At 54.3% G+C, this 15,421-nt stretch overlaps 10 protein-coding genes across 10 annotated transcripts; 6 read left to right on the forward strand and 4 right to left on the reverse strand.

Annotated features, from left to right (window-relative positions):
* Window positions 1-231: 231 nt before the first annotated feature.
* On the forward strand, window positions 232-2,587 carry triA (uncharacterized protein; the record flags this gene model as incomplete). The annotated part of the gene is made up of 3 exons (XM_057199738.1): window positions 232-1,854; window positions 1,903-2,352; window positions 2,417-2,587. 3 exons carry the CDS (start codon window positions 232-234, stop codon window positions 2,585-2,587), a joined length of 2,244 nt encoding a protein of 747 aa, XP_057050439.1.
* Window positions 2,588-2,867: 280 nt separating this feature from the next.
* Window positions 2,868-4,582, reverse strand: N7474_008329 (uncharacterized protein; the record flags this gene model as incomplete). Its single annotated transcript, XM_057199739.1, has 2 exons — window positions 2,868-4,341; window positions 4,440-4,582. The coding sequence occupies 2 exons, from the start codon at window positions 4,580-4,582 to the stop codon at window positions 2,868-2,870; spliced, it is 1,617 nt and encodes a 538-aa protein (XP_057050440.1).
* A 250-nt stretch (window positions 4,583-4,832) lies between these two features.
* On the forward strand, window positions 4,833-6,429 carry N7474_008330 (Zn(II)2Cys6 transcription factor; the record flags this gene model as incomplete). The annotated part of the gene is made up of 4 exons (XM_057199740.1): window positions 4,833-5,112; window positions 5,167-5,253; window positions 5,306-5,610; window positions 5,668-6,429. The coding sequence occupies 4 exons, from the start codon at window positions 4,833-4,835 to the stop codon at window positions 6,427-6,429; spliced, it is 1,434 nt and encodes a 477-aa protein (XP_057050441.1).
* An 86-nt stretch (window positions 6,430-6,515) lies between these two features.
* Window positions 6,516-6,785, reverse strand: N7474_008331 (GNAT family N-acetyltransferase; the record flags this gene model as incomplete). The annotated part of the gene is made up of 1 exon (XM_057199741.1): window positions 6,516-6,785. The coding sequence occupies one exon, from the start codon at window positions 6,783-6,785 to the stop codon at window positions 6,516-6,518; it is 270 nt and encodes an 89-aa protein (XP_057050442.1).
* Window positions 6,786-6,851: 66 nt separating this feature from the next.
* On the reverse strand, window positions 6,852-7,160 carry N7474_008332 (uncharacterized protein; the record flags this gene model as incomplete). The annotated part of the gene is made up of 1 exon (XM_057199742.1): window positions 6,852-7,160. One exon carries the CDS (start codon window positions 7,158-7,160, stop codon window positions 6,852-6,854), a length of 309 nt encoding a protein of 102 aa, XP_057050443.1.
* An 872-nt stretch (window positions 7,161-8,032) lies between these two features.
* Window positions 8,033-10,165, forward strand: N7474_008333 (putative MFS transporter; the record flags this gene model as incomplete). Its single annotated transcript, XM_057199743.1, has 8 exons — window positions 8,033-8,156; window positions 8,208-8,284; window positions 8,336-8,406; window positions 8,460-8,751; window positions 8,802-8,873; window positions 8,925-9,641; window positions 9,753-9,857; window positions 9,923-10,165. 8 exons carry the CDS (start codon window positions 8,033-8,035, stop codon window positions 10,163-10,165), a joined length of 1,701 nt encoding a protein of 566 aa, XP_057050444.1.
* A 487-nt stretch (window positions 10,166-10,652) lies between these two features.
* N7474_008334 (NAD(P)/FAD-dependent oxidoreductase) lies at window positions 10,653-12,261 on the reverse strand (the record flags this gene model as incomplete). Its single annotated transcript, XM_057199744.1, has 2 exons — window positions 10,653-11,579; window positions 11,629-12,261. The coding sequence occupies 2 exons, from the start codon at window positions 12,259-12,261 to the stop codon at window positions 10,653-10,655; spliced, it is 1,560 nt and encodes a 519-aa protein (XP_057050445.1).
* Window positions 12,262-12,606: 345 nt separating this feature from the next.
* On the forward strand, window positions 12,607-12,870 carry N7474_008335 (uncharacterized protein; the record flags this gene model as incomplete). Its single annotated transcript, XM_057199745.1, has 1 exon — window positions 12,607-12,870. The coding sequence occupies one exon, from the start codon at window positions 12,607-12,609 to the stop codon at window positions 12,868-12,870; it is 264 nt and encodes an 87-aa protein (XP_057050446.1).
* A 95-nt stretch (window positions 12,871-12,965) lies between these two features.
* N7474_008336 (uncharacterized protein) lies at window positions 12,966-13,295 on the forward strand (the record flags this gene model as incomplete). The annotated part of the gene is made up of 1 exon (XM_057199746.1): window positions 12,966-13,295. The coding sequence occupies one exon, from the start codon at window positions 12,966-12,968 to the stop codon at window positions 13,293-13,295; it is 330 nt and encodes a 109-aa protein (XP_057050447.1).
* A 368-nt stretch (window positions 13,296-13,663) lies between these two features.
* Window positions 13,664-15,294, forward strand: gmdB (general amidase GmdB; the record flags this gene model as incomplete). Its single annotated transcript, XM_057199747.1, has 3 exons — window positions 13,664-13,975; window positions 14,040-14,319; window positions 14,402-15,294. The coding sequence occupies 3 exons, from the start codon at window positions 13,664-13,666 to the stop codon at window positions 15,292-15,294; spliced, it is 1,485 nt and encodes a 494-aa protein (XP_057050448.1).
* Window positions 15,295-15,421: the final 127 nt, after the last annotated feature.

Genomic DNA, 15,421 nt, shown 5'->3' on the forward strand with positions numbered 1-15,421 from the left:
TCTCAGCGCTATACTTGGCCTGTATACCCAAAGCGGCGATGATCCGCCCAGCTCCCTGAACTCGAACTTCTTTCTCCCTCGCTTCTTTTCCCTCTTTGTCCTCCATCCCCTCCCACCCACCGCGGCCTGGTCTCTGCCCTGAACTCGACTCTGCCGCTGGGTTGGATGTCGCCTTCGCTTGTTCCTTCGCATCGATAATTCTCGGTCGTCGCGACCCTGGATGCCGTCGCCATGGATTTGCGCACCATCATGAACAGCGAGGCCGGCGGCGCCTCCAACCCTCCCGCCAAATCCTCGAGCCCTCCATCGGAGCCATCGCATCCGCCGCACGCCCATAAGCCGATGCCCTATCCTTCTGAATATGTTGCGCGACCCGCACAACCGCATGCCCACCACGTTTCCCCCGATCGATCCTCACCCTACGGCCCGACCCAATCGCCCTACCAACAATTCAATGCACCACCGCCGCTGAACACTACAGTGCAATCGAATCGCAGCCAGAGCCCCCAATATGCGCCGGCTCCCTATGCGCCGGGAGCGCGAGATGCGTTCGGCGCGCCGCCACCGTATAACGCGCCGCAACCCGCCGCTCCACTGGCTTCACCGTACACGCCACATCCCATGAGCGCGGGACCCCAGCATCCTGAACAGCAGTCCTATTTTGCGCAGCAGCGTTCCCACTCCCTTCAGACGGTGATGACGAACCCGCGTGCCCCGAGCGAGTCCTTTCGGCCCCGCGACAGCCCACCGTCTGCCACGCCGCAGTCGCTTCCGACGCAACATTTCTCTCCTTCTGCGCATCGCTCGGTCCCCAGTACGCCTCTTGGTCCACCGCCTACCTTCTCGTCGCGTCGTTCGCCATCGTCTGCCCGCCCTCCATCCTCGGGTCACGATTCTCCCCGAAACCCACTCTCTAGCCCGCGGCCCGCGCACGATCCTTTAACCCGTGATTCGCCACAAACTCAATCCCCAGTGACCCGGAAACACTTGTCGCCTCTTAGTTCTCGACCATCTGATCCGGCTCCCCAGATTACCTCTGCGGGGCTGAAGCAAGAACCTGTCGAGAGTGTGGGTTTAAAGTCCGCCTCCCGAACAAACAACGTCGCCATTGCCCCAGAGACCAGAGAAGCACCTCCAATTGCAGGTCCGGGGCCACATGTCGCGTCCGTTGCGCCAGGGATGCAGGTGGACAGCTCGCCTTCGGCACTTGGGGCACGCGCCCCCGCGATGAAGATGGACATAGACCATGAGCCGACTGCGCGCGCAAGCGTCGATGGACAACCGCCCAAGCCGAAGAGGAGGAGGTACAACGAGCCTCCTATCTATGCTCGGAGATCTGTTCGAACCAAAGGCAAATGCCCAATGATCCCGAACCAGCAGCCGCCCATTCCAAAACATGCGAGACGCGCGCATCAGGATTCCTGGACCGAGCACAGACGATCGTCCTCTGTAGCAGGGCCCACGGCACACTCTCCGTCAATGGCTCGGGCGTCAATCGCGCCTCCAACCAACACCAATGGGCCATCAATGCAACCCGCGCCAGCAGTTTCAAAAGAAGTTGGCTCTCTTGGGCCCTGGGAGCCTTCCATTACTGGATTCATTCCTCATGAGGAAGTCACCAAGCGTCTCTGTGATTTCCTTTTCGAACATGTGGTATTGAGAAACGATGTGGCGGCTGGGGCGGCGGGCTCGGCCGCTGCTGGTCAGGGCGCGATCATTGAGGTTGAGGCGAAGTTAGGCCGTGTCCTGGACATGGATCGGTCAGAGCGGCTGAATCTTCCTATCCTGACCGAGAGTGTTATTAACCGCAAGAACCCAATGCTTCGAACATCTTTTGAGAGTAATATGAGCATTGTAAGTTCCTAATTCACATGCCTACGACGGATACTAACCGTGTTTCAGGAGCAACACCGGGCCATGAATAATTTTCTGAATGATGCTGTCAAAGAATCCCTGCCGCATACCAACCCAAATCGCATTCCGCTCTCGTATGCGCACAAAAAGGAGCGAGACACGTTCTACGAGGTTTCGGCGGCCGACCTGCCGCCAGTAATCCGCCACAATCTGAACCCACGACATAAGCCCCGAGTCCGCGTGACGACGGACCAGCGCACCGGCGAGGTTCTTGCCAAGATCATCAAGTGCCGCGTCGCCGATTTCGATGTCTACAGCCCCAGCACCCATGTGGACTGGCGTGTGAGTGTGAATTTGGAAATGGAGTACGAGGGCGACATCCACAATCTGACCGTCGCGGACGCAGCCAAGGGCGGCCGCGGCGAGCGCAACAAGGATCGCATGAGCTACCGACATTTGGCGTATCAGGTCGATTTGACCCAGGTGGCTCGCGCCGAGGTGAGTTTAGAACCCATATTACTGTCCCACTCCAAAACATGCACTGACCACACGACCTGTTTAGCCTCCTACAAAAAACGATTTCGAGCACGAGCTCGAGATTGAGGCGTCTGCTGCCGAAATCCGCCGCCAGGGCAACCTTGCCATGGAAGGTAACCCAAACAACCAGTACGAAGAGCTCGTCAAGGGGTTCGTGGACAATATCAGGGTCTTGGCGCGTGCTGTTCCGCCCTAGTAACCTTGCCGATTAACGGATTCTTGTAATATGTACACTTTTTTTTTTCTTTTTCTCTTTTTGTGATCCGTTTGGGGGATACACTTTCTAAATATGGTGTTCTTATCTTCTCTCTCTTCACTTCACTTCGCATTACGCTGTTTGGATCGGTTACATACAACACCAGACAAGGAGTTGTGGGACTTTTCATATCTCGAGAGCGTTATCTTTTATTGTATCCTGTTGCCAATGCATCGGAACCGAGTGAAATGGTGGCCGTGGTGACCTTGTATCCATCCATCTATTCTTTCCAGTGCTGTCGATGATTTACTAGAGCATCCACACCAGCCAGCCATTTCTTCCATATCTCGCCGCTCCCCAGGTTCAAGACCTTCTTCATCCGAGCATAGCCTCTCACGGTATCATCTTCCTCTTCTGATTTGAGCTTCACGCTACTGTTTGGACCCCAGACCATCCACTTCTTTTCACTGGCATCCCATGGCTCCAGCCCGTTCACGAAACAGATCCATGCGGATGCAAACTCCCGCGCCATGCGACGCTCATCTTCGTTGAGCGCATGGTCTAGGTTCCCAAATAGATAGAGCAGTTCATGGGCATGGTATGCCGTTCCCTCCAACGCATTCGGGATGCGGGATCGCTGATCGAAGTGGTACATAAACAGCGTAGAGCCAATTGACACGTTTTTGGACAGATGTGTCTGCGCCTGCACGTAATTGGGAATCTTGAAGATGGCATCGCCGCACATGTGTTCAACGCGGAGGAGCAGCTCCTCGGGAGATAGATCCTTGTTGATCCCGTAGTCATCCAGTATTTGGTCCGTATATACCTCGTTCTCGATATAGGATTGGAGAGTTCGGCGAATGCTCTCATAGTCCTCTTCCAGCAGATTAAGGTGGAAGATCACGCCTTCATGGTAGGTATCGCCCAGCATAAGTCCCTCCAGCCAGCCCGGCGGAGCATGGATATCCCGCGGGTCCGAATTTCCATAAAACCATCCATCCAGACATGGATTCCCCGTGCCAGTCAGCACGCCCTGAATAATTGGGGTTGCATTCGCAAGTTCCTGCTGCGGTACAGCGCGGAGTCCGTCCAGGGCATCAGGTCTTGCAGGATCGATGCCAAAATGGCGACACACGTCCCCGAAGAACCGGTCATGCTGCTTCATCGTCCACGCCGGGATAGCAGCGGATAATCCAGACATGCACACTGCGCGATTGAAAATCGTTGGGTTCTTTGCTAGGAGCTGGTTACTGATGGATATACCACCAGCGGACTCACCCACCGCTGTGACATTGTTGGCATCTCCGCCCAGGAACGGGATGTACCGCTGCACCCACTCGAACGCAACCTGCTGATCTGTGAATCCGAAGTTTCCACTGCCCGCAAACCCATCGCGCGCCAGCTCGCGCGCAATGGCATCGCCGGCTAGGAATCCGCCGATGCCGACGCGGTAGTTGAAGTTGACGACTATGATGGGTTTGCCGATGGCGATGCTGTGGGAAACTAGGTTGACGGCATCAAAAATGGGGAGATTGGCGCCGCCGTACAGCAGGGATCCGCCGTGGACATACACCAGGACGGGGAGCGGTGTATTGTTGGTAGTATTTGGGTTGATGGTGCAGGGAATGACGATGTTCATCACCAGAGCGGATAGTTCATCTACGTCTGGCGGGTTGGGAAAGTGCGCTGCCGGTGGGACGGGAACTAGGTCGTCGCTGTCGTCGCCGTCGATCTTGGGGCTTGGACAGTCATTTCTGTGATCATGTTAGTGATATATATCTGAGCCTTAGTAGATATGTTGTACCCTAAACGAGTCCCGTCATGATGTCCCCCTTTCCATGCGGTCTTTAACATTGATCGTGTCCAGCGCTTTGATAGGTGAGCATATGGAATTCCACAGAATTGCCGCACGCCGTTTTCATATTGCAGTCCGTCCAATGTCCCCAGGCTGGGGATGGATGTGCGGCAGGTTGAACTAGGGCTTTGGAAAGACATTTTTTTCTCAGTATACCCAACGAAGAGTTTCGAACAAGATGTCCGGAATGCAATATATCTCTCCAACTCGGCCAGATGCCATATCGCGCCGCGTTTTATTAAGGTCCAGGATTCGCCCTGTCCAGCCCCGATCAGGCAGTCGGACCCGTTATCGCTCACTCCACCAGCCTGATCCACACCTGCCTTTTCTCCCCGCATTCCCGCGCAGCGTTGCCAACGGTCTTCGTGCAAGGATTCACTTCAATCAGGCATGTCGACCCGCTCACATCAAGGCTGCTGGACCTGCAAGAACCGTCGACGGCGTTGCGATAACACCCGTCCGACGTGTCGAAACTGCGAGCAGCGCGGCGTCGCCTGCGAGGGCTATGAGGTTCGGCTGCGATGGGGCACGGGGATTGCCTCGCGCGGTAAGTTTATGGGCGCTGATAAGCCCGTCAAGGAGAGTGTGCCGCCGAGGCAGAAGGGTAGACAGAGAGATTTGAGTCGAGAGCGGAGGAGGGCCGCAGGGACACGGCAGTTGGATTCGGATAGTCGGTTTCCTTCCTATATGGTTTTACTCTCTGCCGTCTGATATTGACAGGCAGAATATGTAGATGTGATGACCGCCAGCGATGAGCCGGGGAGTTCTCCGGGGCAAGACACAAGCAGCGATGAGGCCCTGTTCAATGAATGTGAGTGAATGAATCCTCGAAATCCAGGGCACCAAAAACTGACCAGGTGCAGTCTTGCGCTCGGGAATTAATGTTCTTCACTCAACGACTGCTGAAGAGAGCATGCTCCAACCGCGTCTCCCGGAGCTCTGTCAGGAATCCAGCGCACTATACACAACCTGCCTGGCCCTCCAGCTCTCACTTGCACCCAGTCTGACCCCACAGTTCTTCGAGTACTTCGATGCAGCGCTCCGGACATTTCGGTCAGAGCTGGCATGCAGCTCGACCCTGTTGGATGGAACACTGGCCGCTGGCCTGCTGTTGTGTAGCATCGGCGTAGGTCACCCGTCTCCCCTTGCCCCGGACTCCATGTTTCAGGTACTCCGGACATAATAAGCAAAATAAGCTTCTGACAGAAAACTCCCTATTGTCCAGCTGATGCATGGCTTTCCGTGGACGGTGCATCTGGAAGGCATGCACAATATCCTGCTCGAGGATCTGCACCACCCATCCACCCCGTCCAAGTTCCGTACGCACCTTCTGGAGGTCATGGGGGTGCTGGACCTTCCAATCTTTGCAATCGGTCGCCAGAATCCGTGTATTGGGATTTGGCGACGCTATTGCCAGCGCGCAGAACCCAGAGGAGGCGTTGAGCCTGTGAGTGGTTTGCCTCGCGCCTTGCTGGATATGTTCGCCGGCATTGGTTTCGAGACGACTGAGCAGAGCTTTTGGGACTGGCCTGGCGATTCAGGAAACTTCTTGCAGTGCTATCTTTGGGAAGCACACCGACTGGCAGGTATCCTCACACTGCGACAGCAAGCTCGCATACCTGGCAATCAGCAGTCCCCAAATGTCTCAGCGTGGCGTCAGTCCGGCGCGTGTCCTGCGGATGCAACGATCCTTGTAGCGCGGATTCTTGCCAATCTTGATGCTTTGCGTCTGGCATGTGCGGAGGGTTCGGAAGAGGACGCCTTCATCCAGAATGCAACGAATTATCCCCTATTTGTTGCCGGGCTAGAAATCACCGTTCTGCGTGCCCGGCCAGACTGGCAGAAGAAAATCAGGAGCTTTCTTCTTCGCACATGCCAGGATGAGTTGCTTCTAAGTTTATTGGAGGAGGTGTGGCGACGAGACGACCCAGATTTAAGTGTAGACCAGGTAGCCCGAGAAAGGGGAATTGAAATGGGGCTGCTGTGACTCGATTCGGCTGTCTATGTTTCACCCTTTGCACAACGTTGCCTCTATCCTTGTCACAAAGATGTCTTCTTCCCTCTTTACTACTATCAAGCTTCTTCGCTTTCCTCCGAGCGGATCATCACCCAGTACTTCACTTTGGCCTCGTCATCCGCCAGCTCCACCTCTTCAACCACCCGGAACCCGAAACTCTCATAGAACTTGATATTCTCCTGCCGTGTGCACTCCAGATACACCGGATCGTGCTCAACATGCTCCAGAATCCATTTCATCACGCCCCCGCCGAGGCCGCGTGATTGCAGCGCCGGATGCACAGCGACGACTTCAAGGTACCACAGTCGCCGGCGGGGGTATTTCATCTGCAAGGATAACAAGCTGGTTTCATGTGCGCCAAGGAGCTGGGCAAGGCGCTGGACAAAAACTGGTTAGGCCATGGAACTATGCGATGGGGAGAGAGGCCGACCCACCTCGTTGTTTGCTCCGCTATCCCGAGCAGGTTTCAGCATATCAAGCAGCCACAGCTTGCACGAAAGGAATATCCGGGACAGGGACCACGACGTCCTATCTTTGGGAGGGAAAAGGAAGATCACAGCTCCTGCATCCGCATTGCTCAAGCTGGGATCTGGCTCTTCCGACGGAGAGACCTGTGCAACTTTCTCAGGTGTCGTGGCTGAGGCACCATCAACTGCTGGAAAATGGGTGTTCTGGATCTTGTGTGGAAACGCGCGCGCCATTTGAAGTACTCCGGCGGAACGACGCACTTGGCCCTCGAGCATCACTCGCTGGACTCGACGATATTGCCATTTCCATGAATCGCCGTCCAGCTGGCTCCACGGCGGCGCGTTGGGACGTAGCCATCGGATCAAGGGATCAGGCGAGAATGCCAGGCTTACTGTTCGCGCAACTGAGGAAATATCATGATCTGTCGAACGAATGATTATCAGTTTCGCTGAATGTTGATTGAATGAGATCTTTCAAAAACCTTTCTGCAAAGAAAATAGATCCAGTTTGACTACCCGCTTGTTGGTCATGTTTCCGGATAGCCTTCGAGTGTCGTGAGCAGAATATGCCCATTTCCTTGCTCCTGGGAAGTTGTAGATAGACAATCATGTACCGCGGCGGATGCTATCCAGCTAACATAGAGCGACAGTCCGTGCGTCGATCTACATCGTAACTCCATCTGCCTGGATTCGACTTGCGGCGTTATCAAGCGATGGCCATTTTGCGTCCACCTTCCAATCACAGTATATTCGACGCGAAAGACCAAACGCAGAGCCATGGCTGGAATTACACTTCAACATACCCGACCTTCCCAAGCCCCTAGTCGCGGCGCTCCATTCCTATTCGGGCAGGTCGACACACTCCAGCCCTAAAAACTCACCATGTGGAGCCAGAGATAGTCATCCCCAGATCCGCGGGGGGCTATCTCCCCATGTCTAGGTCCACGCCACTGGCACCGAAATAGAGCAAGGTGTCTGCGTATCTCGCTTCGTACCCAGTACGGTGGCGTGGAAGATAGTCTGTTCGTCTATCATGTGGCCGGTCGCGTCTACAACCCGGACACAGAAGGAAAAATCTATATATCGACTGTTGCACCATCGCCTGCATGGCAGGATCTCGGACACATCCTAGCGAGAACGATCTTCTTCTTTCCGAGCGAGACATGGCTGGAAACTTTGAAGGGTCTAGGGATGCCATTCTTCCCCCGGGCACTTTTCGGTTGATTAGTGGTATTTCTTTTCTTCTTGAATGACACTACGGAAAGGCTGATGTCTTTTTAGAAGATGGAATTGACCTCCATGGACAGCGAGCCATTATTCTCGACCCAATTCCGTCGAGCGACCCTAATGAGCCCCTGGTACGTTGCACTGTGGGTTGTTGCTTGTTCAGGTCTGATACTAGGCTACAGAATTGGAGCACGCTGCGGAAATCAGTTAACTTCGGCATTGTGCTGGCTATGACGATCGTTATTTTCACAGCGTAGGTTGAATATCAAATGACTTGGCCTCGTTAGTAACCCACAACACTCGCAGGCTCTCTATCCAGGGTATTTTTTGGCAGCAGATGGTCGTCGACCTCCAGGTCTCTTATACGCAACTCAACCAAGCCGTGTCGGTGAATTATGTCGGTCTCGCAATGGGTTGTGTGTTCTTCATCCCTCTCGCAAAAAAATACGGCCGGCGTCCCGTGTACATTGTTTCGACTGCGCTGATGCTGGTCACTGCCTTTTGGACCGCCAACCTGCACAGCCTAACGGAACTGTATGTCACCAATCTACTGCAAGGCCTGGCCGGTGCAACGAATGAGGCTATCGCGGAGATTACCGTAGCTGAGCCCTAATTTGATGGTTATACCAGCCAGCTGACGTTACACAGATTGCCGATCTGTTCTTCGTCCACCACCGAGGCAGCATGAATGGCCTGTACATGACGATGGTCATGATTGGTGTATGTATCCATGTCAGAGATTGGGTGCTTATGCTGATAATTCCACCACAGAGCTTTCTGACTCCCATGGCGGCGGGTGTCCAGGCCACCGCCCAGGGCTGGCGCTGGTCGTACCGCACCATGGGAATATTCAATGCCATTCTCCTGCTCATCTTTGTGGTCGCCTACGAGGAAACCAAGTATGTACCTGTACTTACAGGCCAGGTGCGCTCCGGATCAGACGACGACGAACTGCCGGCCACCGCAAAAGATGCCGACCAGCTAGCCTCCAGGATTAAGGTCCAAGCAGATACTAAGACCCCCATCCCTGTCGAGCCCAGCAACCTGCACCACGAGCTGGACCCGACCATCCCACATAACTCATGGCGCAAGCGCCTCGCCTTGGTAACGGCTACTCCAGAACCCATCTGGCCGTATTACTACCGCCCCTTCATTGTGCTCTTCAGTTTCCCTCCGGTCATGTTCGCCGCCCTCCAGTACGCCGCCGGCGTCATCTGGCTGACCATCACGGCGAATGTTCTAGCTCTCGTGTTTCCGCTGCCACCCTATAATTTCACACCCGAGCAGATCGGGTTCATGAGCGCCGGTCCATTTATTGGCAACCTCATCGGCGCCATCTACGGCGGTGTCCTGGGAGATCGGTCGATTCTGTACTTCTCCCGCCGAAACAAGGGATTTTACGAGCCGGAGATGCGTCTGTACATTCTGCACCTGCCGGCAGTGGCCATGGCGGGCGGTTTGATTATGTTCGGTGTCACCATTTCTCGGGTAAGGTTACACTGCGTGCAGCACCACCTGCATTTGCACCTAGCATTTTTTTTGGAATTTTTGTTTCGCCCGGACATCTCCGACCCCGCTAACTTCTCGGTCTTGTTACAGGGCATGCACTGGATCTATCCCAGTGTCGGTGGCGCACTGTTCGGCTTCGGCCTTGGCAGCATCAGCGATGCCGCGTTGACTCTCGTGATTGATAGTTATCGTGATGTATGTATATCCACACCAACACGTGTGCGCCGACCTTCCTTGCTAATTAACATGGACTACTGTAGATCACCGGTGACGCCTTTACAGGGGTGGCCTTCATCCGCAATGCGGCCAGCATCGGCATTCCCTTCGCCATCTCCCCATGGATGAAACACGATGGTCTGCAGAACATGTTTATTGCCTGTGGCTTCATATGTCTGGGCGTTACCATGACTATTATTCCCATGATAATCTGGGGCAAGGATTCACGCCTTGCCCTGGCGGCGCGGTATTACCGCATGGTCGAGGAGCAGGGACATGCGCACTGACGCTGTTGCACCCGTGTCCAACGTCTAGGGTCGTTTTGTTGACTTCTGGAATTTCTCTGATGGCTTTGTACGAGGAGCAAAGAATCTAGTTGCCTGGCCTGGTGATATTTTCTTGTGCAATTTTGTTCTGTTTTTCTTCTTTCCCCCTCTGATATGGTTTGGATATAGCTGTGACGTATAATGGCATGCGGCTATTTTCCTTTTTTGGTAGAAATATACTAGATAACATGGCCATATGCAGAAGACCCTTGCTCACTTTCCATTCTTTCATATTCATAATTTATGCATTGCAGCCCTGGTATGCTTTCTGAGATCTCATGATCGCTAGATACGAAGAGGACATGATCGCAAGTCGACGCACCAGCTTTCTGTCTGAACCCTAATAAAACACGGATGCCTGTTGTAGGAACAGACAGAAAAAGCAAAGAGAAAATAAGCAAATTACACAGCGTGGCCAGGCCGAAACCCTATCGCAACCCTCCTCGTTCTACAGATTCGCCTGACGACGATTGTCAGCCACGCTGTTGGGCAACTCCGCGGCAGCAATTCTTTCTTCAGAAACAAGCATCTGATCTGGGAACCACGACATATCTGCGTCAGCAGTCGGAGCAAGTCGGCGGTCCTGCAGGAGGAGCATCGTGGCCAGGGCCTTGCCGCACAGCCAAGCCTGCACCATACCCTCGCCACCAAAAGCCGCACACACCCATTCGGCACCGTTGCCGTGGGAGGAGGCAGAGGCACTACGGTCACTGTCACGACGTGTCATCGAAGCAGGCAACCGTCCCACCCAGGGGAACCCGTCAGAGCTGAAAGCCATGTTGCCTGTCCACATTGCCTGTACGGGATCGCCGTTCACACGCCCCCAAGCCTGGCGGCCGAAAATGGCGCTCAAAGCGCCCGAGAGGTGGATGTCAATGTATAGGCTTAGGTCTGAGTCTGTTGCGATGCCCAGATCGGCAAGCCCGCCGCCCTCGCCCTGCGCGAATCCGCCGCCAAGCATCATCTGGCCACCCGGAAGCTGGGTAAGGTAGTCGAAGCCACGTTCGTAATTGAAAAGCCATGAATGCTCCTTTGCCTGGCATGGGAACCGGTCACCGGGTGTCTGCGCCGACATCTGGCCGCGCACGGGGAAGATGCGTCCACGCAGGCCTGGGACCAAGTGACTAACATGTGCGTTGGTGCAATGAATGACGTGATTGGCAAAGATTGTGCCCCGACTAGTCTCGACTTTGTAGCGCAGCTCCTTGGTTGAAGATGTGTTGTGGATGGCGGTCACGGCTGTATGTTCTTCGACGAGGAAATCCTGCGGATACTCTTCCAGCAGACGGGACAACACGCCTGTCACAAACTTGTAGGGCCACAGAGCACCAGCTGGACCAGCAATGACACCTCGCGCACGAGAAAGGTTGAACTCCTGGGATGGGGTGAGAATGAGATTATAATCGCAAAAGCGCGGGACTTACCTTGGGAATAGCACCAGCTTCATAGGCAGTCCACTCCGCTGACTCTTCAGGAAGTCCCTCTCTGAACTTCTGCAGTCTATCCAGCGCTTCCTTGAACGAGTCATCCTCGAAAAACACACTGAGGAACTGCACTTTGCGTGCCTGCGCCTCCTCCGTCAAACCAAACTCATCCGCAACGCGAAGCATCTCCTTCAGATGCGACAGACGGAAGCGTAATGTCTTGCGCGCAACGTCCTCACCAAATACATCAGCAAGCTCAGCATATTCGTCTGCGGTCTCGAGGATGTGGCCGCCATTACGGCCCGTGGCACCGCTACAAATGCCGCGGGCCTCGAGCATGACGACGGCTGGATGTGTCGGCACGGAAGATTCATGAGCACGACATTGGAGTAGCGTGCGTGCAATAGAAACGCCTGTAATCCCAGAGCCAATGATTACGACATCGCTCACGCTGGGCAGTGTAGTGGTAGTCAGGGCCCGCTGGGTGAAGCGCGGGTGCGGCTCTTGGAGCCAGAAAGAGGAGGTTGTGGTTGAGCAAGGAATACCTGGGTCAGAAAAGATGCGATCCAGAGCTTGCTGGCGCGCTGCGACAGGAATTGCTTCGTCGCTGAGTAGAGCTTGAGCGAACGGCATGGTGGGTGTAGAAATGGAGAGAAAGGAATGGTGTGGTAATGGGAAGGAGAGGTTTGGGGTAAAGCTTGAAATAGCCGGCCTCTGCCTGCTTGAAGTAAACACTCTCGCTAATCAGATGCTACCTCTTGTACCTCCCCCGTTTGGTGCCTGGCCAGATCCTGGCCGAGATCAGATAAACTTGGGGTGGGACGACCTACTTGTTTGGGCAGTGCGGAGACGACTTAGGACTCCATAGATATCCGTCGTTCGAGTCCACGCTGAACGCATACAAAAGAGACACTTTTCATCCTCTCAGATATCTTAATTATCTTTCTCCTTGATCCAATAATCGTAAGCATAATCATCATGTCTGCCACTCCATCTCCAGGCAATACCTTCTTTCCGCAGGGTCCGCGCATGCGCCAGCCTTCGCTATCGTTCCTGTACCGGCTTGAATGCGACATTGCCAGAGACGAGATCAATGTCGGCGCACCCCACAATGCAGGTATCATCCGCAGTATTGCCAACATTGTCCGCGGCAGCATGAAAGGACCCGGCATCGAGGGCGAGGTACTTCCGCTAGGGGGAGCAGACTGGGCAACCATGGTGAAAGGAACACATGTCAGTTAATCGTTTCTATTTTTCATTGATCCATTTTGGGGTCTCTTACCCCGGGCAATCTGTTGCTTTTATCTCTGCTTCTCCTATACTAATTTTCGCAGTCCATGACCCTAGACGCCCGTTACACCGTCCGCACAACAGACAACCATTATCTCTACATTCGCGCACACGGGCTCTATCGGCCCGGTCCAGGCACGGACTATGCAAGGCAGGTGGAAGCCAATCCAGAAACAGTTCCACCGGGGACAGTATCGCAGGACGACGTCGAGTTCTTCTCGCATTTACGGATTGAGACGGGGCCTGGGCCGTACAACTGGCTGAACGGGTTGGTATGCCTTGGAGTAATGACATGCGAGAGGGAGAAAATTTGGATTGACGCGTACCACTTGACCAATTTCCCGGGCGTTCGGCCGGAGGATGTGGTGGCGCGGTGAGAAATAGCGAGATTAGGGCTTATTCCATCTAGTAGACTAGGGATGACTTGCAAGTAGATTGGAGAATTGATTGAGTGGTTTATTGATAAATGGACCGATTTTTATGGAGAGTTTTAGGACAATATTCTTCTAAAAACACCAAATATGATCTAAACGAAAACCAAGGAGAGCGGCATTGTAGCGACCTTCCCGATTCGGCAGGTGGACGCAACCATCGCAGCTAGAGATAACGGTGCGGGGAAGGACGTAAGACACGGATAGAGAATACGGCATCGTGAATCGCATACCTCGGCCATTTTCGTCTCATATATACACCACACAATCACCACAAGCTGACGCGAGGCTGGACCTCTATTCATACAAGTTCAATGGCAAATACCAACGCACCCACCCGTAATAGCAACACGAACTGGCGAGACCTCGTTGCGCAGAAGCAGCGCGAATGCCGCGAGAAGATCCCAAGCGAATGGATTCTCGATGAGAAACTCCTAGCGCAGGCTCCGCGCCGGCTACTGGAGTATAACCTCCCACGCCACAGCGGGATTCTATCTGAGGCCGAGTTGGATTTGACGGAGAAGTATACCGCCAGCCAGCTGCTCCCGAAATTGGCCTCTGGGCAAGTTAGTTCGCTGGCTGTCACGACGGCGTTTTGTAAGCGGGCTGCGATTGCACAGCAGGTGGTATGTAGAAGTGCGCTGCTCTAGCGCAAGAACTGATATGCTGATTTATGTCGGACTGATATAGACATCCTGCTTGACGGAGACCTTCTTCCCACAGGCACTAGAACGAGCTCAATTCTTGGATGAATATCTGCACAGAGAGGGAAAGCCCTTTGGCCCTCTTCATGGCCTGCCCATCAGTCTGAAAGACAGTTTCTGTGTACAGGGCACGCAAGCCACGGTGGGATACGTGTCGTTCTTGAAGCACGCACTTGCAACGTCCGACTCGGCGCTCGTCAGCATGCTGCTCAAGCTGGGAGCCGTCTTGTACGTCAAGACTAATATCCCGCAGACCATGATGGTATGTACGGGTATCACCCACTTACTTGCTTCTCCGTGTTTCGGTCACGGCTAACAATAACCCTTCCTACTCCATCCAGACCGGAGACTCAGATAACAACATCTTCGGCCGTACCTTAAACCCGCACAACACCTCCCTCACAGCCGGAGGTTCCAGCGGCGGCGAGGGCGCACTGGTTGCATTTCGCGGATCAATCCTAGGCGTGGGCACTGACATCGCGGGCTCAATCCGTATCCCTTCTCTATGCTGCGGCGTGTACGGGTTCAAGCCAACTGTAGATCGCATTCCCTTTGGAGGACAGGTATCTGGTGCAATGGAGGGAATGCCTGGACTCAAGCCTTCCGCGGGTCCATTGGCACATAGCATTGCAGATCTGCAACTGCTGATGCAAAACGTGATAGGAGACGGAAGTGCGTGGGAGTTGGATTGTACAGCTGTCGGGGCGCCGTGGAAGCAGTATTTGCACCAGAATGATCGAAATGGGAGCCTGAATATCGGAGTAATGGCTGAGGATAAACATTTCCCGCTCCATCCCCCCATCAAACGAGCTCTCAATCTTGCAATCGAGCGTCTAGCGCGCGCAGGCCACCGCATCATCCGCCTCGAAAACCCCGGCAACGAATGCCTGTCCGTGGCATATGCATCCCGTCTGGCATTTCAATACTTCACCTACGGTCCGCACGAAGACAACATCGGGGCCAGCGGCGAGCCCCTCGTGAACTCGGTAGCCAAGTTTGCGGCGCCGATGTTCTCAGGCCCTTGGCCCGTTGAGCAAGGCCTGGAGCCATTCCAGACAATTCAGGCACTGCACGTGGCTAGACAGCGAGTGAGCGACGAATGGCGCCGAGTATGGGTTGATCAGAAGCTGGATGTGATTTTGGCGCCCGGGGCGCAGAACACGGCTGTTGCGTATGATACCTTTGGGTGGCCGCCGTATACGGTTATGTGGAACCTGCTTGATGTAAGTTGTCATCTGTGATGTTCTTGTGTCGTTGCTCACGAAAGATCTAGTATCCTGCCTGTATCATTCCTTTTGGCAAGGCGTCGAAGGAGCTCGATCCCGAGGAGATGAAAACAGGAGATGAGGTGCAACCAGATTGTAAGTG

Source organism: Penicillium riverlandense (assembly GCF_028828495.1).
Source record: "Penicillium riverlandense strain IBT 135883 chromosome Unknown utg000007l_segment0_segment0, whole genome shotgun sequence".
NCBI classification, from domain to species: domain Eukaryota; kingdom Fungi; phylum Ascomycota; class Eurotiomycetes; order Eurotiales; family Aspergillaceae; genus Penicillium; species Penicillium riverlandense.